Genomic DNA, 23,179 nt, shown 5'->3' on the forward strand with positions numbered 1-23,179 from the left:
AAAAACCACAGTCCCTTGCCCAAGTACACACTTCTGAGAAGTACAGTTGAACCCGAGGGCAAATACATTTCTGCCATCTGTCTAGGAATAATGTCAAAATGTCCTCCATTTCGATCATGCCTAAATAACATGCATTTATATTAACATTTCTTTTAAAAAAACTCAATTTTTTGCGCGTCCTCCATTTTTATGAAAACGTGTCCTACATTTGAAAATGTTGTCCTACATTTGTCCTCCATTTGTCCAGGTTTGGAGGTCCTCACTTATGGTAACCCTAAGTGTGGGCTACTATCTGGTGTCTCTCTGTGTGTTGTGTGTGTTTGTGCATCTTATTGTTGTTAACTGTCCTGAGGTCCTCCCTTAGAGTGGCCAGGAGCTGGAAACGACTTGGAGGTACACACCAGCACTAGCCTCAGTAAAAGCAGGCAAGGCTTGCTGGCATCTGGTCTTTTGGAGACTCTCCAAAACCCTCCCCTAGTCCCAGGGCACGTGATGATGGCTGCCCAGCCTTTAGGGAAGTAGTGGGGCTCTGTGTTTCCTTTCCTTTCCTTTCTGCAAAGCAGAGCCTTTGGAGGCAGGTAAGGCAAGAAAAGACAGCAGTTGGCTGCTGGGGAGAGCCTGGGTCCCTCTTCTTCCTTTCCTCTGTTAGGCGTTTATGGAGCAGGGGAAAGGACTGATGAATGGGGGGAGAGATTCCTTCCTTCCTTCCTTCCCTTTTCAGTGGGTGCATCTGCACTGCCCAAGCAGAGCTCTCTGAAAGAGAAGACTGGAAATCAATTCATAGATGAGAAAGAGTCTAAATATAAAAGACAATGCAGTTCCTAAAATGTATGTTTTGGAAATGGTAACAAATGAGCATTTAGAGAGAGAACATGGGAAAGTCATATTCTATATGACTATGGCCACTTGACTGCTATAATTAGGCAAGTAAAGGAGGGAGAAAAAGAAACATCCAAATGTGGAGGAATGGCTTCTTAAGTTGGAAACTGACAAACTGATGCAAATGTTAAAGCAGAAACTATTAGATAAATTTGAATTAGAATGGGAATCATTAATAACTTACTTTTAAAAAGCATAGGGTTGTACTTGGCTTATACTTAGATATAGTAATAAATGGATGCTGGGGAAGTTTGAGACATATAATTTTGGAGATACATGATGCTACAAGATTTAGAAGAAATGAAAACTGATCGGATAAAAGAGAGGGGCGAAATCTGGTAAGTTTTGTTTGTGATAGAAGTGAAGTTTTTGTTGTTGTTTTCAACCTCTTTTGTAAGGTGGTTTACAATTATATGTTGGTATATGTTTATGTTTATATTTATGTGGATGTGTTATACTATATATATATATATATATATATATATATATATATATAAAATTAATCGTCTTGGCTTCCAGGGAGAGTTCTGCCTTGATCTGTTCAAAGACCCATTTGGGTTTTGGACCATCCATGGGAACCTCAGCCCTTTCTTCCAGCATCGCATCTCCAATGAGTTGATCTTCTTTCTGTCTGCTTTCTTCACTGCCCAGCTCTCGCATCCATACAAGGTGATGGCGAATGCAATGGTTTGGATGATCCAACCTTTATTCAAACTTCTCTTTGGTACAGAAGGCTAAAGGACCCTTTAAAACTATCAATCCTAGGAGCCCATAGGATGGAGCGACAGCACTAAAAGGGATGTCAAACTGCATTATTTCCACAGTGTAGATGTACCCAGTGTCAGCTGAGTCTATGAACCATGGGTCTATTATGCAAAAACCTCTGAGCATGTGCAGAGTGCTCAGTGTGCTGAAATGTGAGCCTGTACAGTGAGCTGGGAAGAAAAACAGTAGACTGAGGAGGCTACACATGGTGACGGATTCTCCATATTGTAATTCACACAGGCAGTCGCTGGTAGATGTTCTGTATATGTCCAGAGGCTTTTCAGTATCAGCTAACAGGCTGTTCTGATGTCAAGAAGAAACTGTACCTGGTTATAATATTTATTTTAGGCTTGTTTTCCACTCAGGTGTGATGTGTATTTTGGTGCTTTGGGGCCAAGCATGTACCTGTGCACTTTATTATTATTTGTTTATTATATTTGTTTGTATCCCGCTCTTTGCACTGCTTCCTTCATTTTTAGCTCAGTGCTGATGCTTTCGAATTCCCTCTTTGGCTGAAAATTGTAATTTATTTAATGCCAGGTTTTGAAAGGGAAGGACTAGCAAAATTCATGCAGGATTGGCAAGTTTCTGTCTTTATGAACATTCATACCTGGATTCTTCCCCCCTCCCCAACAGTCCTGAATTCATTTTAATCACCTTATAGTTATCTGTACTGGCAATGAGTTTCAGACTTGCCTCTTTTCTTAAAATGTTCACACCTCAGATGCATCTGAGGAAGTAGGCTTTAGTCTATGAAAGCTCATGCTGCCAACTTCTTTCTTTCAGTTAGTCTCAAAGGTGCTACAAGATCTCTCTACATACAGGTATTAATAGATGGAAGTTAGGATGTTTGTTAATTAAAGAAATGATGTGATGGAAGACTATATGGAAGGTATATGAATAATATACATTTGTGTTGTGTTTTATAAGGTAATGTATGTAGGATGTTGTTATAGTGTGCCTCGAAGTTGTTTTCGACTTATGAAAATCCTAAGGTGAACCTATCATGGGGGTTTCTTGGCAAGATTTGTTCAGAGGAGGTTTGCCATTGCCTTCCCCTGAGGCTGAGAATATGTGACATGTCCAAGGTCATCAAGCAGGTTTTCGTGACCGAGCTAGGATTTGAACCCTGATCTCCAGAGTCATAGCCCAATAAACTACTATGCCACACTGTTTCCCCATGTATTTAATTTTTTAAAATAGCAATTTTATTAAAATTTTATGTATGTAGGATAAAATTTAATTAAAATTATTATTTTTAAAAATGCTCTCTCTTTCTCTCTCTCTCTCACACACACACACTGGCTTTTTTGGCATCCCAGTCAGCCTATATACAGTCAAACCTCCACATTTGTAGCTTTGACTTTTGCAGCTTGGATTATTTGTGGATTCAATTAATATGTTTTCCCTAAGAATTTCTAGGTCCTCCAGCGCAACTCTGCTGGAAATTGACCATTGAGTTGTGCTGGAAGATTTAGAGATTACTAGAGAAAACACTTCTGTAGGCATCTGTAGGTCCTCCAGCATGATTATATTGTCAGCACCTGGCATATATGCTGGAGGATCTAGAGATTCCTAGAGAGGTGTTCTCTCAGGTTAAAAATGTATTGTTTTCTTATTTTCCAGTGTTTCCACTTTCACGGGGGTCCTATGCCCCTAACCCCAGCGAATGTGGAGGGCCCACTGTACTTTCCAGACCTCAAATAAGGGACATGATGAGGAACTCCTGGCAACCCTAGGTTCATTCATGGCTGCCTTCTCTTCCTCCTGATCCCAGTGTTTTCAGGAGGTAAGAGTAGTGATGAATCATTGTTGTGCGACGAAGAACAGCTAATCAGAGACAAAGGCAAAGCCTGGGAAAGATACTTTTTGAACTACAAGTCCCAAAATCCACAGTCATCATGGGCATGCGCTGTGTTAGTTGAAGATTCTAAGAGTTGTAGGTTTTTAAAAAAGAAATTCTTTCCAAAGGGTTTTCTTTTGGGGGGGGGGGGAGGCAGGGAAACTATTAAGGCAGTCTTGTTGGAACAAGTTGGTGAGAACTGTCCTAACAAGTATTGTAATAATGCAGAACTCATATTCTTACTCCCTGCTGTTGTAAAAGAGGTGAACGGCGATGAGAGGTGTGGCTCTTTCACATTACACAATGATAGCATTATGATCCCACTTGAACTGTTAGGGCTGCCTCTTATGGAATCCTGGGATTTGTAGATGAGTTGAGGTCAGTAGAGCTCTCAATCATACATAGGAATTGGAAATATAATGGCATGGACAATTCTAACATTAGTATTTCATGATATATCTTTACACATCAGTATCTTGTCTAGTCCTTCATAGCTGCCCTTTCAAGTCCTAATTTTCTTCTGATTTCTTGACCACAGTCCCCATTTGTATTAGTGACTGAACAGGGAATCTATCTCAATGTCTTGCCCCTGGGCCTCAGCGCGATCGCAGCGGGGAGCAGAGCCCAAGCGGTGAGGGAAAGCCTCCCTCAGCTTGCCATATCCCGCCTGGGGGCGGGGGCAATCCTGGGGGCAGGGGCAAACCGGGGCAGGACCGTGCGGACCCACCCCAAACCGGGAAAGTCCCACCCCCAGGCGGGATATGGCAAGCCTATCCACAATGTATCTTGGTAGAGATAGGTACAGTGGGATAAAGGAAATATAGAACAGATTGATTTGACAAGATTTGATTGCTGTTATCTGTGATTGCATCTCAGTATCCTTAAGTCTTTGCAGCAATAAACTTTTGGCTTTATCATGACCTTGAGACAAAAGAAAGGATATGGAGAAACCCAGATTCATAGTAGCCATTTGCATTTTGGACCGGGAACTTCTAGATGTTTTCCAAACAAAGGTTTTTAAAAGAACTTTCCCACCAGAGGCAGGCAGGCCTAGGAGATGCTGGTTAGGCTAGGGAGACCCAGCTCTAGCTGTCCATCAACATCAAGGACTATATATCCCATCTGATTGTGAGTAACTAGAAATGGATTAGCTAGAGTGGTTAGGCCTGTTCTGTTTATTTTATTTGGCTTGATGGAAATGATTGTATTTTCTGTAACTACATTTCTCTGCCTGTAGGACAATGAGGTCTTACATGTAAATTATATCTCTGCTGTAGAATTCCTTAGTTAGAATAAAGCTTCTCTTTTAAAAATACCTTGGCTTTCTCTGACACTCCTTTTTCACCTGCCTTTAGCTCGGCTGTTGCTTGCTTAAGTTAGCAAGAGTAGAAACTAGAACTCCCTAGCAAGTCCTAGTGTGTGCTAAGGGATACATGATAATCCACTAGGCAGTAGCAATTGGTTTGGATGGTCTCAAAGGGTCCCTTCAGCTCAGCAGGAGTGGGAAGGGTGACCCAGGAGACCAGGGATTAATGATCTACTGAGGGGAAAGAGCCAAAACAGGGAGGCTGTGCTTGGCCATAGGGCCCAGAGATCATCACAACTTGTCAAAAGATTAATTTTAACCAAAAAAGCAGAACCAATCTGAGATCTTCAGCTCTAATTGTCATGACTCTTAGTTCTGCCATGGAGGAGAGCTAGGTTTGTAGAGATGGGCACAGCCAAGAGACTGCAAAAATTTGTTTTGCACTTTTCCCATTTTGGCTTAGTTGGTTAAAGCCCGTAATGGAGCTCCATATAAGAGCATAGGGAGAACCCTGGTTTTATAGAGTTCCAATGCCGGCTGGATCAAATTACTCCCTTTAGTAGAATCTAAATAGAAGTTCACCACAACTAATCTTGTTCTTTAAATATCCAGACTATGAATGATATACCTTTTTTTTCATTTAAAGGCAACCTTTTATAAGTTCTTATTAGCTGCTCTTCCTTGGGGGTTCTAGAGATGCTAGGTAATATGGCTGGTAAAATGAAATTGCCCAATGAAAAAATTTGGCCAAAAAGGTCATTTGGAAACTGAGAGTTATTGGAGGACAGAAAAAGTAAAATAGGTTTCCTCACTGTATTTAAAATACTTGTTTGGGAATAGTATTAAGGCAGGTTACAGACCGCCTGTTTGGGGCGGGCTGTACCCGCCCCTTTCCCCGGTGTATCAGGGCCTCAGTGGCCAGAGCGGCAGCCACTGAGGCCCCGATCGCTGCTTTCCGGGCTGCGGGGAAGTGGCAAAAGGCCGCTTCCCCGCAGCCTGGAAAGGGGTGTCCTTGGGGCTTCAAGCCCCAAGGACACCCCGCGGTGGCGGGGAGGAAGAGAAAGGGGCCTCCTTTGGTCCACTGGGCGCAGCTGTGTGAAGGCTGCGCCCAGCGGACCAAACCAGGAAGGAGCTCCAAAACGGAGCTCCTTCCTGCTCCACGCTAAGGGCGCACTAAGTGCCCTGGCCCGGAGTGAGGACGTCACGTCTGCGCTGCCCCATATAGAGGCGGTGTGGTCATGACGTCTTCATGGCGGCAGCCGTGTGGAACGGCTGCTGCCATTTTGTGTGCGCAGAGAGCGCACTAGGGTTAGGGGGGTGCAGAAGCACCGGCGTACGCGTATGTAACGGGCCCCAATCTGGCTAAGGAAAACTTCTTTTTCATAAGCATTGAGGGTACATTAACGGATGTAAAAACCAAAATATGTTTTTGTACCAGGGAAGGGATAAACAACTTTTCAATAGACACTAGATCTATTTCTTTTGGTGGTAGTTGTAGTGGGTGTAACTTAAATGTTTCTGTACAAAAGAAAATAAATTTCTCTGAACGAAACATTTCTGGTAAGGGTATGTGGTTAGAACAACCTTCTTGGTCCTTAGAGAAAAAGTTACAGCTACCAGAGATTTTTTAACTGGCACTAGCTCAAGAGACTGTGCCAGTGCTATTGAGTTATATGTCTTAATACCATAAAGCTTTCTAATAGGTAAAAACAGAGGGATTTTTTTTTTACGCTTAATATCAGTTATCAAGCTGTCTACTCTGGTTGAGATTGCTCTAAGTTACTTATAGATGTTTTCAGTGGTTAGAATCACCAAGTTGTAATGCTCTTCCAAAAGGAGCCTACCCATTAGGAAGACATGTGGCCTTTCCCTTGACTCCAACTGCATTCTCATTAATATAGCACCCATTAGTAGTAATGTTTCCAGAGTAGTAAGATTGGGGCTCTGAACTTTCCACTTCTAACACACATAATCTATTTGAGGCAGAAATGAAATGATAGGCTTACAGGTAACTAATACAGTACAGGCTTATCACATTTAAAAAACTCATCATTTCTGAACTGCTTGGAATGAGGATGGGTGGGATAATTTGAGTCAGAATTACTATGAATATGCTTTCTTAAACCGATTCCAGATGATAGTTAATAAACAATACAGTAAAAGGTCTCTTTAAATACTCACAATAGGTAAGACAGTGCAAACACATCAATAATTTACTGCTGAATTCAGAAAACTAATTTGCTTGAGGGCAATAAGTTTATAATTGTACTGTATAATGATATACAGTAGTATAATAATACAGCAAGGTGATAATAATAACAAATGGCTAACCAGCTTAACACCATACTACTAGCAGAAAGCATCACAGACTTGGAACCATCACTAAAGAAAGTCAAAGAAGAAAGTGCAAAGGCAGGCCTAATGTTAAGCATAAAGAAACATAAAGAAACAAAAATAATGACCGTGGAGGATGTACATAAATTCAACCCAGATATTGGGGAAATGGAAATAGTTAAAGATTTCCCATACCTTGGATCAGACATTGCTCAGGTTGGAAACTGCAGTCAAGAAATCAAAAGATTAGGAATGGGAAGGGCAGCTATGAAAGAATTATACAGAATCCTAAAGAATAAAGATATACAGTTGAACATTAAAGTCAGAATTGTCCAAGCCATTGTATTCCCCATCACCGTATATGGATGTGAGAGCTGGACACTGAAGAAAGCAGATAGGAAGAAAATAAACTCATCTGCGATGTGATGCTGGAGAAGAGTTTTGAAGATATCATGGGCGGGGTACAGCCAAACCGCGCGACTCCCGCGCGGAGCAAAAAAGAAGCTCCATTTCGGAGCTTCTTCTTGCGGCGCCTCTATGACATCGCGAGGCGCCTGGCGCGGACTCGCAACGTCATAGGCGCTGCGACACGTCTGGACGCTATGCGTCCAGTACGTAAAGATGGTGGCGCCCATGTAGAAGGTGGGCCGCCATCTTGTACGTATAGGATACGTACTAGGGTTAGGGGGGTGCGGAAGCACCGCCCCTTCCTAACCCTAGTACGTATCCTATACGTACTAAATGGCGGTTTGTATCCCGCCATGGACAGCCAGAAAGATAAACAAATGGGTCCTTGAACAGATCAAGCTTGAACTCTCCCTGGAAGCCAAGATGACTAAATTGAGACTGTCATACTTTGGCCACATCATGAGAAGGCATGACTCATTAGACAAGACAGTGATGCTGAGGAAGGTAGAGGGAAGGAGAAAGAGAGGAAAACCACATGCCAGATGGATAGACTTAATCAGGGAGACCAGGGTCTGAGTTTGCAGGACCTGAGAAAGGAGGTAGGGGATAGGGGGGCTTGGAGACATCTCATTCACAGGGTCACCATGGGTTGAGGTTGACTTGAAGGCACCTAACAACAACAAACAACAACCAACTTAAGAACAATCACCAAGGATAAAAGGAAAGTGCAGGCTGATTGAGTTTAAAATTCTGTGGAAGTATAGTGTATGGTTTATGAAAACCACAAATAGAGCACCAAGATCCAGGCTGCTGTGTGCCGTGGAGTTTTCACTTTCAGTTCTCTTTTCTCGATTCAGCCTTATCTGCAAACAGCAGCCAACAGTTCCTTGACAGCAGATCTTACAGAAACACTCACAGACTGCAATACAGAGCGACCCGCCATCTAAGCAAACCTCCAGGACCACTTTGACACAGTGGTTAAAATCCTTTGCACAAGGTAATAGAATCATTCCTCAAGGTAGGTGCCCATGTTGTGCATGGTTGTGCGCTCCAGATAGAGAGCTTAACTCCTTGTAAATGAAAGGCTTTACTCGCAGGGAAAGGCAAACTAGTGAAACCACCCCGCCCAAAAGGTTTCATCTGTTCCAGAATCTCTGGGGCTTTGAAATATCATTCTAAATGAGTGGTGTCACTAGGATTGGTGTCAACTGGTGTGTGTAGGGTGGGGACTTCTTTGCCCCTGGTCTGGCCACACCACTGCCCCCCCACGTAGGCCTTTAGAGTCCCATGCGGCAGCTGCCACACGGGACTCCGAAGGCACTGCACCACCACCATCAGCCACTACTGAGAGGGACAGTGGTGTGGCCTTTGGTGTGGCTGCTGGACAAGTGAGAAAGCATCTTTTCCCCCTTGCTCAGTGGCCATGACAGTCCCTCGGGCTGTAGCACCCCACTGGGTGACACCCCTATCTGAGGTGTCACCCGGTGCAATCTGAACTACTGGCACTACCCTAGTGATGCCACTATTCCAGATGCCCTCTCTTAGCAATCGACAATCAGCAGCAGGGCAGCAAAGTGCATTTGGGAAGGAGTATTCTCTAACGAGATGTTTAACATCAAAACCAGAAATGTCCCCCATCTCAAGATAAAATCTCTCCCTCGAAAATACAAAGTAGCCTAACTTTCAGTGGTAGTCAGGCTGCTAGGGGGCAGAGTTAATTTGCTCTGTCGCATTTGTACTCAGAGGACTAAATCCTTTTAGCTCCTTTTCCTTTCTGTCTTTCCTTCCTTCCCTTAACATAAAAAAATGTTAATGATAAGACAGAAATCAATCTTGAGCCTGCATCAGCAAAAGCCTGCGTCCAAAACAAAGTTTGTTGTTCATCAAGGAGGAATGTAACACAGGCTCTGACGAACCATAAAAGTTCCGTTAGTGGCCACTAATACACTACTGGCACTAACTCTAAAAAGAAAAAGAAAAATACAAGATAAGAACAAAAACCGTTGAGGAACTATTAAAAACTGTGAAAAATTCTGAGCCCAGATCTCTATACTCTGAGAGTAACTCTAAAATCGTAAAACTACAAGGTAATAAAAACATTTCATTAGCATAATGAATTGTTTATCACAGGGTTTACCACAGGGTTATAGAATTGTAAAATCTAGATTAAAAAAACAACTCAGGCTGCAGAGCTCCAAAGAGGAGCTGCTTCTTTCTTCTTAGTCTGCAGCTAAAACTGAGCTGTCTTTGTTCAGAGGAGCTTTGCCATTGTCCTCCCCTGAGGCTGAGAGCATGCGACTTTCCCAAAGTCGCCCAGTGGGTTTTAAAGCTAAGTGGGGATTCGAACCCTTGTCTCAAGTTGCAAGCCAACAACAAACCACTTTGCCACACTGACTCTCTAATAGTATATAGTACGTACAGTATTACCATATACTATATGGAGAACAAAGCATAGGAGAAAAAGTTGACAGATCTGGTGTGTTCATCCTGATGGAGAAAAGACTGAGGGGATGATATAACTGCACTCTTTCAATACTGCAAGGGCTGTCACCGATGGGCAGGTTTGTTCTTTGCTGTCCTGGAGGGGAGGACCAGCTTCATTGGGTTTAAGTTACAGAAGGGTAGATTAAGGTTGAACGTTTAACATCTTGATGGTAAGAGCCTTAAAGAGGTGGTGGAGTCTCCTTCTGTGGACATCTTCAAAATAAGTCTGGACCTGCTGGACATGGTCTGGTTCAGGGGTGGGGAAAATATGGCCCATGAGCAACATGTGGCTCCCAGGGTCTTTGAGGGGCCAAAAATGCACTTGGCAATGGAGGGTATTTCCACTATGTTCAGAGCCCCCCACCCCCAGGGTAAAAAAAAAACTGCAAAAGAAATCCCTTCAATGCTCCAAAATGTCCATTGCAGGCATGGGTTGCATTTGCACCATATTTTGCTGGCCTGCTATGACAATTTAGGCAACTGGCAGCCACAGGACTTTTTCTTCAGCCACCCCTCAACTGTGGAATGACCTGCTGGAAGAGATTCGACAGCTGAATATGCTGTCTGAATTTAAAATGGTATTACAGATCAGTCTTTTCCAGTAAGCTTATCCAGATGATTTTTAAATTGTGAATTTAGATCCTGAATTTTAAATGTGGACTCTTTTAAAATGTGTATGTCTTATTTGACCTTTTAACCTGTTACATGTCTTAATTAATGTGTTATAACTGATGTTGTTCATTGTTGATGTGTTGTTGTGCCCTGCCTCAATCCATGGGGAGAGGGGGGAGGTGGTGGTAATAATAATAATAATAATAATAATAATAATAATAATAATACCACCAAACATGATGCAAATGCTCCCCTACTCCCTAGAGGCATTTAGGTCTCCTTGTGGACTGAGACATCCCCCTAGCCTTCCACGGTTGCCCACTCTGCTCAAGTTGGAGTTCTGCCTTTCAGAGGATTGGACTCAGTGGCCTATGGACCCCCTTCCACCTCTATGATTTTATGATTCTGTGTTCTTTTAAGGGATTGCCAAAGGCCTCATGTTGCATATTCTGGTCCTGTCCATAGTCTTCCTCCACAATGCTGTTGATGGGAGTATTTCCTGCTATGATGACTCTGGAAAGCCTGTGGATTGGTGAGTCTATTATACCTGGTTTATTTTTCATTCCATTTCAAATATTTATGTATTGTCCTCAAGCAAAGTTTCCAGGAAGATTTGGAGCAGCTGGCCCTTCACTTTTTGGACCTCCCAAAATGCCAGCCAGCATGGGTAAGGGTGGGAAACTGTTGGAGTTTGAGACCAAAAAATGGATGTTCAAAGTTCCCCCACCCTGGGCTTACAAAAAGCTAAGATAAAATAGAGTTATCTTTTCAGCCTTCTTTTTTTCTCTGACAGTTATAAGCTTTCTTGATGTATCCTTTGCACAAATCTGCCATACATTTTTGGCATGGGTCCTGCCAGTTGTGTATTCAAATCTTTTACTCCAAGTATCAAGTAAAGTCTTGAAGTCTCTACCTTCAAGTCTCAAGTCTTTGCAAGATACTTTAAAGTCAATTCTGAAGTCTTGGAGCCAACTTTAACAGGAAGAAAGGAGGCAGTGATGGAGTGTGGTGATGGGAGGGTGGAGTTTCAGGAACTAGAAATTCAAGACAACATGCACAAAGTTAGGTAAAAAAACATCTCAAAGGGGAACATCAATGCATTGGGCAACAAGCTTAAGGCAGAAGGATCTTTCGAAAGCTTTTCAAAAGCTTTAGAAGGCTGCTCTGATGTGCAGCAGGGAGAGGCTGCTGAGTAGACCTCACCCCCCACCCCCCCACTTCAAGTCCATTGCCTAACATTTGCTGTTTCTGGATGAAGTTAGACCAATAAATTGGTTGCTATAAATATACAAGTCATGAGTCGAGGTGAGTCAGTACATCATTTATTGCTGAGTCAAGTCCAAGTTGAATCACGGAAGTGACTTGAGTCAAAGTCAGTTGATCTGAGTCTACATCACTGTGTCCTGCAACCATGAGAAGAACAAATCTGCTTTCTGTGTTGACCTGGGATAAAACTGACCAAATTACTGTTAGAATCCCATTGAACTTCTCTGCTCCCAGAGTTCATTCCAAGATTTAACACCCCAAACAGTTAAAATCCCCTTTGTAGTCTCCTACCTTTGTTAATGTTACTGCCATGTTGCTCAACTGGGGCTAAGGGGGAAAATAAGTAAAGGCAGATGCAGGTTTATCTGTGGTAAATTTATAATCTGCAATGGGTTTGGGTTTCAGGTTTATTGTTTACAAGTTGCCACAACCCTGTCATAGTCCCCCGACAGGGGGCATGCAGTACATGTACCAAGATGAACATACCCAGGGCTGGGTGCAAGGCAGGAGTCTGATGAACACTACCAAGGGCGCTGTGGGCCAGACCCTGCAACAGCTGTACACAGAGGCAGTGCGGAGACAGGTGAGTCTGAGAGGAAGGGGAAGAACAAAGCTGCCCTAACAGTAACCTAAGCTAGGGGCAGCCAGTGGAAGACATGTTGGCAGAGACCCAATTTCTGACTTGATCAAGCTTCTGTTCAACTCAAACTAGTTGACACTAGTCCATCAAAGGCAGAGCAGCTGGAGATTGTTGTTTTTTGGGGTGTAGAGAAGAGGTACCCTTCCAGATGATTTTGGTTTACAACCCCCTTCATCATAGGTGCAGTGGCAAATGGTGCTCTGTCACAAGTGTCCAGGAAAGAGTCAGTAGCATAGACTAGTCAGCTTCTGAATGTGGAATTGGATATGAAATGGGGGGGCACCATTTTTATTTTGCCCCAGCCCAAAATCTCTTGGGCTGGATCCTAACTGAGGCTGCATCTGCACTGCAGAAATAATCCAGTTTGACACCTTAGCTGCCATGGCTGTGTGATTCTTGGAATTGTAATTTTGTGAGATATTTAGCCTTCTCTGTCAGAGAGCTAGCATAGCATAGTGGTTTGAGCCTTGGACTATGGCTCTGGAGACAAGGGTTTCGATTCTGGCTAAGCCATGGAAACCCACTGGGTGACCTTGGGCAAGTCATACTCTCTCAGCCTCAGAGGATGGCAATGACAACCTCCCTCTTAAGAAACTTGCCAAGACAACCGTATGATATGGCGCCATAAGTAAAAAATGATTTGAAGACCCACAGCAACAAACAACAGTCAGAGCTCTGGTGTCACAACAAACTATAGTTCCCAGAATTCCACAGCAGTGAGCCATGGCAGTTAAACTGGTGTCAAACTGGAATATTTCTGCAGTGGAGATGCAGCCTAACAGAGGAAAGTCCTTTTAACTATTCCTCCATTTTCTTTGGTTTCCAGGAGGAAGAAACAGCCTATGTCCTGTACAATGATGCTCCTCCAAAAACTGTTTCTTCCAGTAACAAGGGCCATACAAAAGGTAGAGCTTGAGCTCCAGATGCACCCTCAGAAACACACCAAAAATGTTTTGTCCTGAGAGTGGATGGGATTTCTTCTCCATTATAGCCAGTCAGGTCTTACAGTTGCTATCTTTGGCACAGTCTGGTGGATTCCTTATGGCCTGGCCAGTTGTGAAGGCACCTAGTTGTTGCATTCCTAGGGCTTCTGAACTTATGAATCATAGAATCATAGAGTTGGAAGAGACCACAAGGGACATTCAGTCCAAACCCCTGCCAAGCAGGAAATCACAATCAAAGCATCCCTGACAGATGGTAATCAAGCCTCTATTTAAAGACCTCCAAAGAAAGAGACTCCATCACTCTCCGAGGGAGTGTGTTCCAGTGTCGAACAGCTCTTACCGTCAGGAGGTTTCTCCCAATGTTGAGGTGGAATCTCTTTTCCTGTAGCTTGCATCCATTGCTCCGGGTCCTAGTCTCTGGAGCAGCAGAAAACAAGCTAGCTCCCTCCTCAATATGACATCCCTTCAAGTATTTAAACAAGGCTATCATATCACTTCTTAACCTTCTCTTTTCCAGGCTAAACATCCCCAGCTCCCTAAATCACTCCTCATAAGGCATGGTTTCCAGGCCCTTCACCATTTTGGTCACCCTCCTTTGGACATGCTCCACATCCTTTTTAAATTGTGGTGTCCAGAACCGGACACAGTTTTGCAGAATACAGTGGCACTATTACTTCCCTTGATCTAGATACTATACTTCTATTGATGCAGCCTAAAATCACATTGGCCTTGTTAGCTGCCACATTGCACTGTTGACTCATGTTCAACTTGTGGTCTACTAGGACTCCTAGATCTCTTTGACACTAAGTCTCATTAAGCCAGGTGTCCCCCATCCTATATATATCCATTTCATTTTCCTGCCCTAAGTGCAGTACCTTACATTTCTCTGCGTTGAATTTCATTTTGTTAGCTTTGGCTCAGCTTTCTAGTCTATTCAGGTCATTCTGAATTTTGATCCTGTCCTCTGAAGTATTAGCTACTCCTCTTAATTTGGTGTCATCTGCAAATTTGATAAGCATGCCCCCTATTTTTTTTTAATTCAAGTCATTTATAAAGATGTTGAATAGCACTGGGCCCAGGACAGACCCCTGTGGTCACTTCTCTCCAGGATGAAGAGAGCCATTGTTGAACACCCTTTGGGTTTGGCCAGTCAACCAATTACAAATCCACCTAACAGCCACATTGTGTAGCCCACATTTTGCCAGCTTGTCTGCAAGAATATCATGGGGGACCTTGTCAAAGGCCTTACTGAAATCAAAATACTGTATGCTATATCTACAGCATTTCCTTCATCTACCAAACTGGTAATTTTATCAAAAAAAGGAGATTAGATTTGTCTGGCATGACTTGTTTCTCGGAAACCTATGTTGACTTTTTGTGATAATGGCATTGATCTCTAAATGTTCACAGACTCTCTGTTTAATAATCTCCTCTAGAATCTTTCCTGGTATTGATGTCAGACTAACTGGACGATAATTGTTGGGATTCTCTTTTTTTCCCTTTCTGAAGATGGGGACAACGGTTGCCCTCCTCCAGTCTGCTGGGACTTCTCCTGTTCTCCAGGAGTTCTCAAAAATTATCGCCAATGGCTCTGAGATTACATTTACCAGTTCTTTTAATGCCCTTGGATGTAGCTCATCTGGTCCTGGAGACTTAAATTCATTTAACAAAGTACTCCTGTACTACGTCTTTACTTATTTTGTGCGGCATTTCCCCTATTGTGTCCTCTGCTCCATTTTTCTCAGCCTACCCAGGGCCTTATAATCCCTTATGATATTCTGAAGGCTGTGCCTTGTAGTATCATTGGTTCCCACATGAATTAAAAGAAAGGGGTAATGGTCAGTAGGATTGACAAGTCTTGTCAGCCTCTGTCATATCACAGATCTTTGCCCTACGGATATAATACAGCTCTTATCAGTCCCACAATCCCCTCAGCAAGGAGTCCCCCACCACCACCACATGCCTCAGCGGCTTAGAAGTGACTATTTCCCATGGTGGATCTCCCAGAGTCCTCTGCATTGTCTCTGAGGACTGTCCCTGCTGCTTTTCCTTGTCATCCCTGATAAGAGAGAGAGAGCTTCAAATTGATTCTGTAGCTGTAAGCTCATAGAACAACTTCCCTACTTATGTGTGTCACCTTCCTCCAACTGTCTACCTGCTGTGTATGTGAAGTGACCTCTGTAGAAACTGCCTGTATGTGTTCCCCATCCAGGACCGTCCATTCCATTCTGTCCAGGAAAACCTCTTGCTCCCTAATATGCTACCTGGGCCTCCAGTTGTGAGACCTTCTCTTCCAACAGGATTGCCAACTTGCACTAGGTGCAGGTAAAGTTACTTACAGTTCATTGTTTTTCCTTCTCTTTAGGAGCCATCCTTCTAGATCGAACCCAGGGCTTCTGGCTTCTTCACAGCACTCCCCACTTCCCTCCCAGTCTAGATGAAAAGGAGTATGCTTGGCCTCACAGTGCACTGCACTATGGGCAGACCTTTCTGTGTGTCACCTACCCATACAGCCAGTTCAAAGAGATTGGTAAGTGTGTTATATTCATGCATGAGGATATAAATGTGTACAGACTGCATCTTCTGTACACGACCTACGCAGAATAGTGGAGGACAGGGTGTCTTGGAGATGTCTCATATACAGGGTTGCCATGGGTCAAGATTGACTCAAGGATGGATAGCAACAACAACAAATATAGCATTATCCATGCAGAGCTTGGAGAATTACTTTTTAAAGTAATTTATTCCAGTTGCTTTTTGTCATGGTTCAAAAGTAACTTGTTGCTTTTGCTCATTACACTATTGCAAAAGCAACTTGTGTGCTCATTATTTTGTTGTTTGCTCCTTCAGGGTTGGAAGATGGTGTATCTTGAGAAAGTCTATTGAAATGCCTCTAAAAGTACCCCAAGTAATTTTGAGAAGTAACTAGAAATCATTATTTGTGGCATCACAGAAGTATTTGTGTTTCCATTCATTTTGTAACTTTTGGAATCGCTTTTTAATGTTCTTCTTTTAAAATTAATTTGAAAATTATATTATTTCCAACTTTACTTCCAACTGGTGCATCATGGTACAAAGTAACATGGAAAGAATAGATAAATCCTTGTCCCTATGATGTTTGCAAAGTGAAACAGGTCCATGGGCACATAAAACTGCCAACCTCCCTCCCCTCTTGAAAAAAGTCCTGAAATTTTTCTTAGTCAGGAAGCCCCTGTAACCTATTTAGAAGGATTCCAAGACCGGCCATTTCCCCATTTTTGGTAGAAGAAAATGAGTCTGGGGGCATACCATGAAAATAGCTTTAGAAGAGGTTAATTTGGCTCCAGGGCCACACTTTGCCCACCTTTGATTAAAAGTCAGTTTTTTCTAAAGAAAGTGCAAAACAACTTTGCCAGTCTTTTCTAGAAGGGCAGGATGTCATTCATCGCTTCTTGTGTGCTGTTCTCTGCAAGTGTGGCCCTTCACATTTACAAAGAGTTAAAGCATCTTGACTGGGTAGCTTCGTGTGCTTGGAGGGCTCTAGCATTTCACTTGAAATGGTTACCTCTCCCTTGTTATTTTTGGGTGAGACCTGGAACATCTGGTTGCTGCTTGTCTTTCTAGTTCTGTTTCATGAATCCCTGTTTTGTTTCTGCATAGAACTGCAGCTCAACCAGCACACCTGGCATTCTCCATTGTCTATTTGTTCTAGGGAATCAGTTGCTCTTCACTGAACCTGAAGTCTATGATTCCCGTGTGGAAGGTACTTTTGCCCAGGATCTACCAGCCTTGCTGAATGCCTCGAAGGGGCAGCATGTCCAAAAGGAGCCGTGGAACTCCAGTGTCCCCCTGACGTCCCTGGGAGGCAAAGAATTTGTCAGCTTTGCCAAATTTCGCTTCTTCAGTGACGGTGGGTAATGGATTGGGATGAGTGAAATGGAAGTGACGGGAGCTATAGTGAAAGAAATGAAATGTAGAGGAGGGTGGGTATGACCTCCTCATGACATAAAGTGTCTCAAACTGTGTGTATGCATACAACTCTTTCCCTATCCAGATTTGTACTCTGGCTGGTTGGCCCAAGCTCTTGCCAGTGATCTCTATGTCGAGTTCTGGCACAGGTCTCGAGGGATCTTGCCTTCCAACTGTTCCGGAGACTTCAGAGTCTACAATGTGGAGGAAGTGGCCTTCCAGGATCCATCCAAGCACTTCCCCTCCACATCAGACCATTCCAAGTGGTGCGTGGGGACAGAGAGTGATCCTGGCTGGGCCTGTGTTGGGGACATGAACCGTAATAATGCAGAAGAACAGCGCGGGGGTGGCATCATCTGCTGTCGTGATCCAGCTGTTTGGAAAGCCTTCCACTCCTTGGTACAGAATTATACTGACTGTGACGGTGCAGGGTGCCATTCATTATGTGGGCTGTAATAGTCCTAAGAGTCATAGTCATGTAAGGGGGGTGGGGTTCAATGAACTAGGACATGGGAATAGGGATGAGCTCAAGGAGTGGTGGGTGCTTAACTTCAGATACTGTGTAGCAAGAATTCAAACCTTGGTTCTTTTGGGAACAGATTACCCTTCAGGTTGAGCCTCCCTTATCTGGAATTCCAAAATCTGAAATCCTCCAAAATCTTTTTCATGGGTAGCTGAGATAGTGACACTTTTGGTTTCTGATGGTTCAGTGTACACAAAATTTGTTTCATGCACAACATTATTGTGTATAAAATTATATTCAGGTTATGTGTATAAGGTGTGTATGAAACGTAGGTGAATTTTGTGTTTAGACTTGAGTCTCACAGCCAAGATATTTCATTAGGTATATGGAAAAATTCCAAAACCTGATAAAATCCAAAACACTTCTGGACCCAAGCATTTCAAATAAGGGAGACTGACCCTGTACTACTTTATTTAACCAAGGTTTTGGTGGAAATGATCCCTGGGATCAAAATCCCTTGATTTTCCAGCTAAGACCCCTTACCCTGTGTTTTCTATGCTTTACATTATGCTCTCTTCCATCAGTACCCCCACCCCCACCCCTGTTGTGAAATACTTCCAGGGAAACCCACATTTTGTCTGTTGCTTTTTTTAAAAAAAAACAAATCAGTTTTCAATGCTAAATGTGAATACAAGTTAGTGTGACAAATAAGTATTCCCTACCTGTTGTTTTTTACTCTGTTCAATACCCTTACCCTACCCCACTAAAATTTACTCTTATTTGGTGATCGTATGGGTGGTTGCCTTACCTGCAGCCATTTCTTTGTAATAAAACTGGTGTCATAATACAGGCAGGGAAATCGGTGGGATTTAGTATGGGTTGTAAAAAACAAACAAAAAACATCTTGAATAGATATTCTGTGAGATCAGCTTGATGTAGTTGGAGTAGAACTGAAAGAGATAAGGGTTCAAATCCCTACTTGGCCAGAAAACCTACTAAATGAGCATGGGTAAGTCGCTGTCTCTCAGGTTCAAAGGAAGGTCTTGGCAAACCCCCTCTGAACAAATCATGTCAAGAAAACCATGACATGGTCACCATAAGGCAAAAATGTCTTGAAGATGCACAACAAGAAGCATAGTATGACAGGGGCAGTGTTTGAAGGAATAGGGGATCAGATGTCAGCTTTGCTTTGCAATAAGGGAAAACAAACAGGGGGTTTTTTGTTTCTTTTTTAATTTATTACTATTTGAAATCCAGTGACACTGACACAGTTGCCACTGCTACCCTTCCTGGCTTGGTGGGCAGCTGGCCATTCAGTCTGTTTCATAAAATACAGTACTAAGAAGTGGACTGCTACACACATGCACCCACAGGTTAAAACTACAGTGATTCAATACTGCAACTGAAAATAGGACTGCCATAAAAAGAAAAAATATATATCAAGTGTTCCCCAATTCATAATTTTTTTAAAACAGTTAATGCTGTTACAAATGCTACTGATGTGAGGACAAGGCAAGACACAAACAAGTCCTACATCTTCACTGCAGTATAAATATGGAAGAATTTTATACAGTTTACCCACATCTGACACTATGCTTCTTGCTACCCGTTGCAGCTAAGGGGATAGAGCATCTCGGCTTTGGAAGGACTGATGCTTGAAGTGCGCGCCATGGAATGTCACTTAATCATCTTCTGTGCCACTTCCTGAGCGATCCTGTGGAGAAAGGATTTTTAAAAAATGATATGTTTATATACTCTACCTGCCACCCACTCATCCCACATACAATTTATTCTTACAAGCCTATGAGTTGAGTAAGATAGTGACTTAATCAAGATCACCTTGGTATGGATGGATACATATTCAGTATTTTCTGCATTAGCCACATGCTGAATGGAAACATTTATAGCAAGAAGTGGGTCCACTTTTGTGCTTTGTTGTGTGCCTTCAAGTCATTTCCATTGCTAAGAAAAACCTATCACTGGGTTTTCTCTGCAAGATTTGTTCATATAGGGATTGTTTTGCCAGCACTGTGGAGGTGAGATTGTGATTTGCCCAAAGTCACCCAGTGGGTTTCCATGGCCAAGTGGGGATTTGAACCCTGGTCTCCGGTCATATTCAATGCTCAAACGGCTATGCTGGCTGTCACTCACTTTTGTGCTGCCTAGCCAAAATGAAGACCTCCCCCTTTTTCTTTCACCAATCACCACAATTGCACAGCATTCTCCAGAGTCCATTCCTAGGACCATTGACAACTGTTTTTGAGGAAATGAAACTGTCCAGTTACCTCTTCTTGTTCTTCTTCACTATCATCATCACTAACTACTGGCTTGGCCCGGGACCCACGGCTGGTACGTCTCCGACCCTTCATTCGGTCTTGTGCTTTCTCCTTTCTGCCCAGCTTAATCTTCACTTTGACAGAACGAGCTGGAGAGAGAAAGAGAAAATTGTCAGACTGAATACCTAGCCTAAAGAAGAGTCCTTCCTGTGCAACAGAACTTTGTAATATGATAGGCTCAATTTTCAGTTTCATACATACGCGTCTGCATAATCTCTTAACCAGGAGAGAGGTCAAAAAATTAATGGGGTGTCAGATTTTTCAGTTGTTTACTCCTTCTCTCTGTGGATTAATATTCTTTAATATGTCATCTGAACTTCAATATTTTTAAATTCCAAAACCAATATAGGCAGAATCTGAACAGATGCACATGGAAAGCCCTTTAACTTTTCTCCTCTTACCGACAATGAAGGCCTCTTCTGTTCACATCCAGATCAAGGATGGAACAATCAGTGGCAGAATGTGTACTTTGGAATTGCTTCTATGCCCCAAACCCACAAGTATCAAACTTAATCATTAGAGAACATATTTGACAGGGAAAATCCAAGCACTAGCAAAGACATGCATGCATAGAAACTTAGCAGAGAAAGTAAATACAAAATTACTCACACTCTGATTCAGATCCTTCCTCTTCTGCCTCCTCCTCTTCTTCACTCTCCTCACCTTCACTGTCTTCTTCTTTTTCAATTTTCTGTCTCACACTAGTGAAGACAGACTGCAGTACAATTGAATCCTCATAAATCTTAAGGAAAGCATAAAGGGAGGTAGACATGAAAAATCACATTTGATGCAGAGATCCTAGTTCCACAAAAGTAGTTCTTAGATTGATCTGCATTTTAATACTTAGGACATAGCTTGCTTTTCTGAGCATTCAAAGCTCTCTTGTTAAAAAAAATTTCCAACAATGCTAAGGCATACTAGTGTTAATATCCATATATTGTTTGTGGGAGGGCTGAGATATAAGTAGCCTGTATGCTGAATTCCTAGAAACAGTCACATTTGAACTTACGCACAACTAACAAGTATCAGAACTATTTTAAATGTTTTTCAGCTAGATTAATTGGATAACCTGTTTATGTAACTTCTGTTACATAAATAAGGAGAAAAGATCATAACAAAAAGAAGCAGTTTTATAATTTAAGGTAAAAAAAAAATACAGACTACTTAAGTCCAAAAAAATCTCTGCATCACAGCAAAGGAGTACAGTGCAGATTCAAAAATTGCTGCATGTATACTCTGCCCACACCTCCCTGGGAAGTGTCATCCTTGTTGTCTCATGGATAGGCAGCACATTTGTCACAATGATAAAGAGCTTCCCATCAAGTCTTTAACAGTTCTCATGCATTTTAGGGGGATGGGTGAAAGGTCTAGTTCATGCTTTGGAGGTACTGAGAGAGATGTGAGTCTTTCAAAAAAAAAAAAAATGAAGGAAGGAAGGAAGGAAGGAAGGAAGGAAGGAAGGAAGGAAGGAAGGGCTTCCCCTAGTTGTATACTTGCCATCACTGAGAAAAGTCTTACCAGAGAGCCTTCAAGGTTGAATGTTTGTGCATTCTGGCACAACAACATGACATCCTTCTCCAGATCATTCAAGCTGCGGTACTTATGGTTCCGGATGCGTTCCTGAAGAGGGTGAAATAGCATAAAGAGGTTAGATTCCTAACATCATTTGCTCACTGACTACCAGCACCAGACGACCTCCTTTTCTTGTCTGCTGGCACCCTGGTCTCCTCACCAACCTGTTCAAACATTTACTTCATTAATATCCCACATTTTTCCCAATCTGGGATTCAAGGCAGCTCGCAGAAAAGGTAAAACAAGCATACCTAAAACTATAATACAGTAATCAAGAAATAAATAACCATTCCTATTAAAAACAATAATTTAAAACAGTATTTTAAAAATGTACAAATAGTGAAGATAAAGGTACAACTCTTGGATGGGCAACAGAAATGTAACAGAAGAGCCTTCATCTGGTATCCATTTTTAAATTGTGGAAAGATTAGAACAGTAAGATCTGCTATAAGCAGTTTTCTTGTTTTAAGCTGCTTTGGGTCCCATGTCGGAAGAAAAGTGGATTATAAATTACATTAAAAAATGAACAAAAATAAATGAAAAAATTACCTTTATTTTCTTGAAATCCACTGGTTTGCGGATGAGTTCATAGTACTCTGGAAGCTCCTTGCGGGAAGGCAGTTGGATGAAGACTTCGCTGAGCTGGCGTCCACTGCTGCTACAAGCCAAGAAAAAAAGGAAAACGGTAAAAGAACACTGGTCTCCCTTGGAATAGGCCAGTTCACCTGCATTAGCTGTGAAATCCTGACAGCTTACACTGAAAAATCTGCTGGTGGCTCTAACCTGAGGAACAAGGTTGTTCACTGAAAAATCGTTAACAATGTAAATGACAAGCTTTAAGGGTGGTTCACAATAAAGGAGAGAGATGTCCTGCAGGAAAAAAATGTACCAAGTCTGGAGATATATTATTTTCCTCTAAGTAACAATACAGTCGGTCCTTCTTATACACGGATTCAAGCATCCACAGTTTGAAAATGTTCAAAAAAAGTATAAATTTCAAATATCAAACCTTGATTTTCTATTTTTTATAAGGGATACCATTTTGCTATGTCATTATATTTAATGGGACTTGAGCATCCACGGATTTTGTTATACATGGGGGATCTTGGAACCAAACCCCAGCATATAACAAGGGTCCACTGTAATGTGTTTGGCAGATGGACAGCCGGCACCCTGGATTGCCAGAATTCAGCCATGTCCCAGGGCTGCCAAATATTCAACTAGGCAGCTGATTTGAAAAAACCTTTATAATCACAATGTGTGACGCATCCATTAGAGCACAGTAAGTTGCCTATCTATTTCCTTAAAGTACAGTGCACAGTAAACAGGTGTCCGGAAAGTAAAAACATGGATGGATGAAAACTATGACAAAAATAAAT

General features: G+C 42.4%; 2 protein-coding genes across 17 annotated transcripts in view; one reads left to right on the top strand and one right to left on the bottom strand.

Annotated features, from left to right (window-relative positions):
* The first annotated feature begins 488 nt into the window (after positions 1 to 488).
* On the top strand, positions 489 to 18,603 carry DNASE2 (deoxyribonuclease 2, lysosomal). 9 transcript variants are annotated; one of them, XM_042447804.1, is made up of 10 exons: positions 537 to 578; positions 1,399 to 1,548; positions 3,271 to 3,433; positions 8,393 to 8,553; positions 11,052 to 11,163; positions 12,303 to 12,480; positions 13,364 to 13,442; positions 15,847 to 16,011; positions 17,173 to 17,370; positions 17,515 to 18,603. In XM_042447804.1, the coding sequence occupies exons 5-10, from the start codon at positions 11,069 to 11,071 to the stop codon at positions 17,883 to 17,885; spliced, it is 1,086 nt and encodes a 361-aa protein (XP_042303738.1). In that variant the 5' UTR covers positions 537 to 578; positions 1,399 to 1,548; positions 3,271 to 3,433; positions 8,393 to 8,553; positions 11,052 to 11,068; the 3' UTR covers positions 17,886 to 18,603. The 9 variants fall into 9 exon arrangements, with proteins under 9 accessions (XP_042303740.1, XP_042303738.1, XP_042303742.1 ...); XM_042447800.1 differs by lacking the exon at positions 537 to 578 and adding an exon at positions 599 to 1,217; XM_042447802.1 differs by lacking the exon at positions 537 to 578 and adding an exon at positions 599 to 1,217 and having other exon boundaries at positions 8,393 to 8,532.
* A 541-nt stretch (positions 18,604 to 19,144) lies between these two features.
* The window catches only part of SMARCA4 (SWI/SNF related, matrix associated, actin dependent regulator of chromatin, subfamily a, member 4), a 77,230-nt gene continuing 73,195 nt past the window's right edge, over positions 19,145 to 23,179 (bottom strand). For 4 of the 8 annotated variants that reach the window (XM_042447792.1, XM_042447797.1, XM_042447795.1 and 1 more), the window contains 5 exons: positions 22,350 to 22,458; positions 21,747 to 21,848; positions 20,838 to 20,970; positions 20,178 to 20,317; positions 19,146 to 19,606 (listed from right to left, as the gene is read on the bottom strand). In XM_042447792.1, coding sequence (XP_042303726.1) covers positions 19,574 to 19,606; positions 20,178 to 20,317; positions 20,838 to 20,970; positions 21,747 to 21,848; positions 22,350 to 22,458 — 517 coding nt within the window. In that variant the 3' untranslated portion in view covers positions 19,146 to 19,573. Of the gene's footprint in view, positions 19,607 to 20,177; positions 20,318 to 20,837; positions 20,971 to 21,746; positions 21,849 to 22,349; positions 22,459 to 23,179 lie in introns of all 8 variants that reach the window. The other 4 variants (XM_042447798.1, XM_042447796.1, XM_042447794.1 and 1 more) reach the window with 3 other exon arrangements.

Source organism: Sceloporus undulatus, chromosome 2 (assembly GCF_019175285.1).
Source record: "Sceloporus undulatus isolate JIND9_A2432 ecotype Alabama chromosome 2, SceUnd_v1.1, whole genome shotgun sequence".
Taxonomy (NCBI): domain Eukaryota; kingdom Metazoa; phylum Chordata; class Lepidosauria; order Squamata; family Phrynosomatidae; genus Sceloporus; species Sceloporus undulatus.

What these genes read in the sequence shown, in the direction of transcription:
- DNASE2 (XM_042447806.1), top strand. Translation starts at nt 11,069, where the DNA reads ATGTTGCATATTCTGGTCCTGTCCATAGTCTTCCTCCACAATGCTGTT. An exon ending in TAACAAGGGCCATACAAAAG is followed by an intron (nt 13,443 to 15,846) that starts GTAGAGCTTGAG and finishes CCTTCTCTTTAG; the next exon opens with GAGCCATCCTTCTAGATCGA. An exon ending in CAGCCAGTTCAAAGAGATTG is followed by an intron (nt 16,012 to 17,172) that starts GTAAGTGTGTTA and finishes TATTTGTTCTAG; the next exon opens with GGAATCAGTTGCTCTTCACT.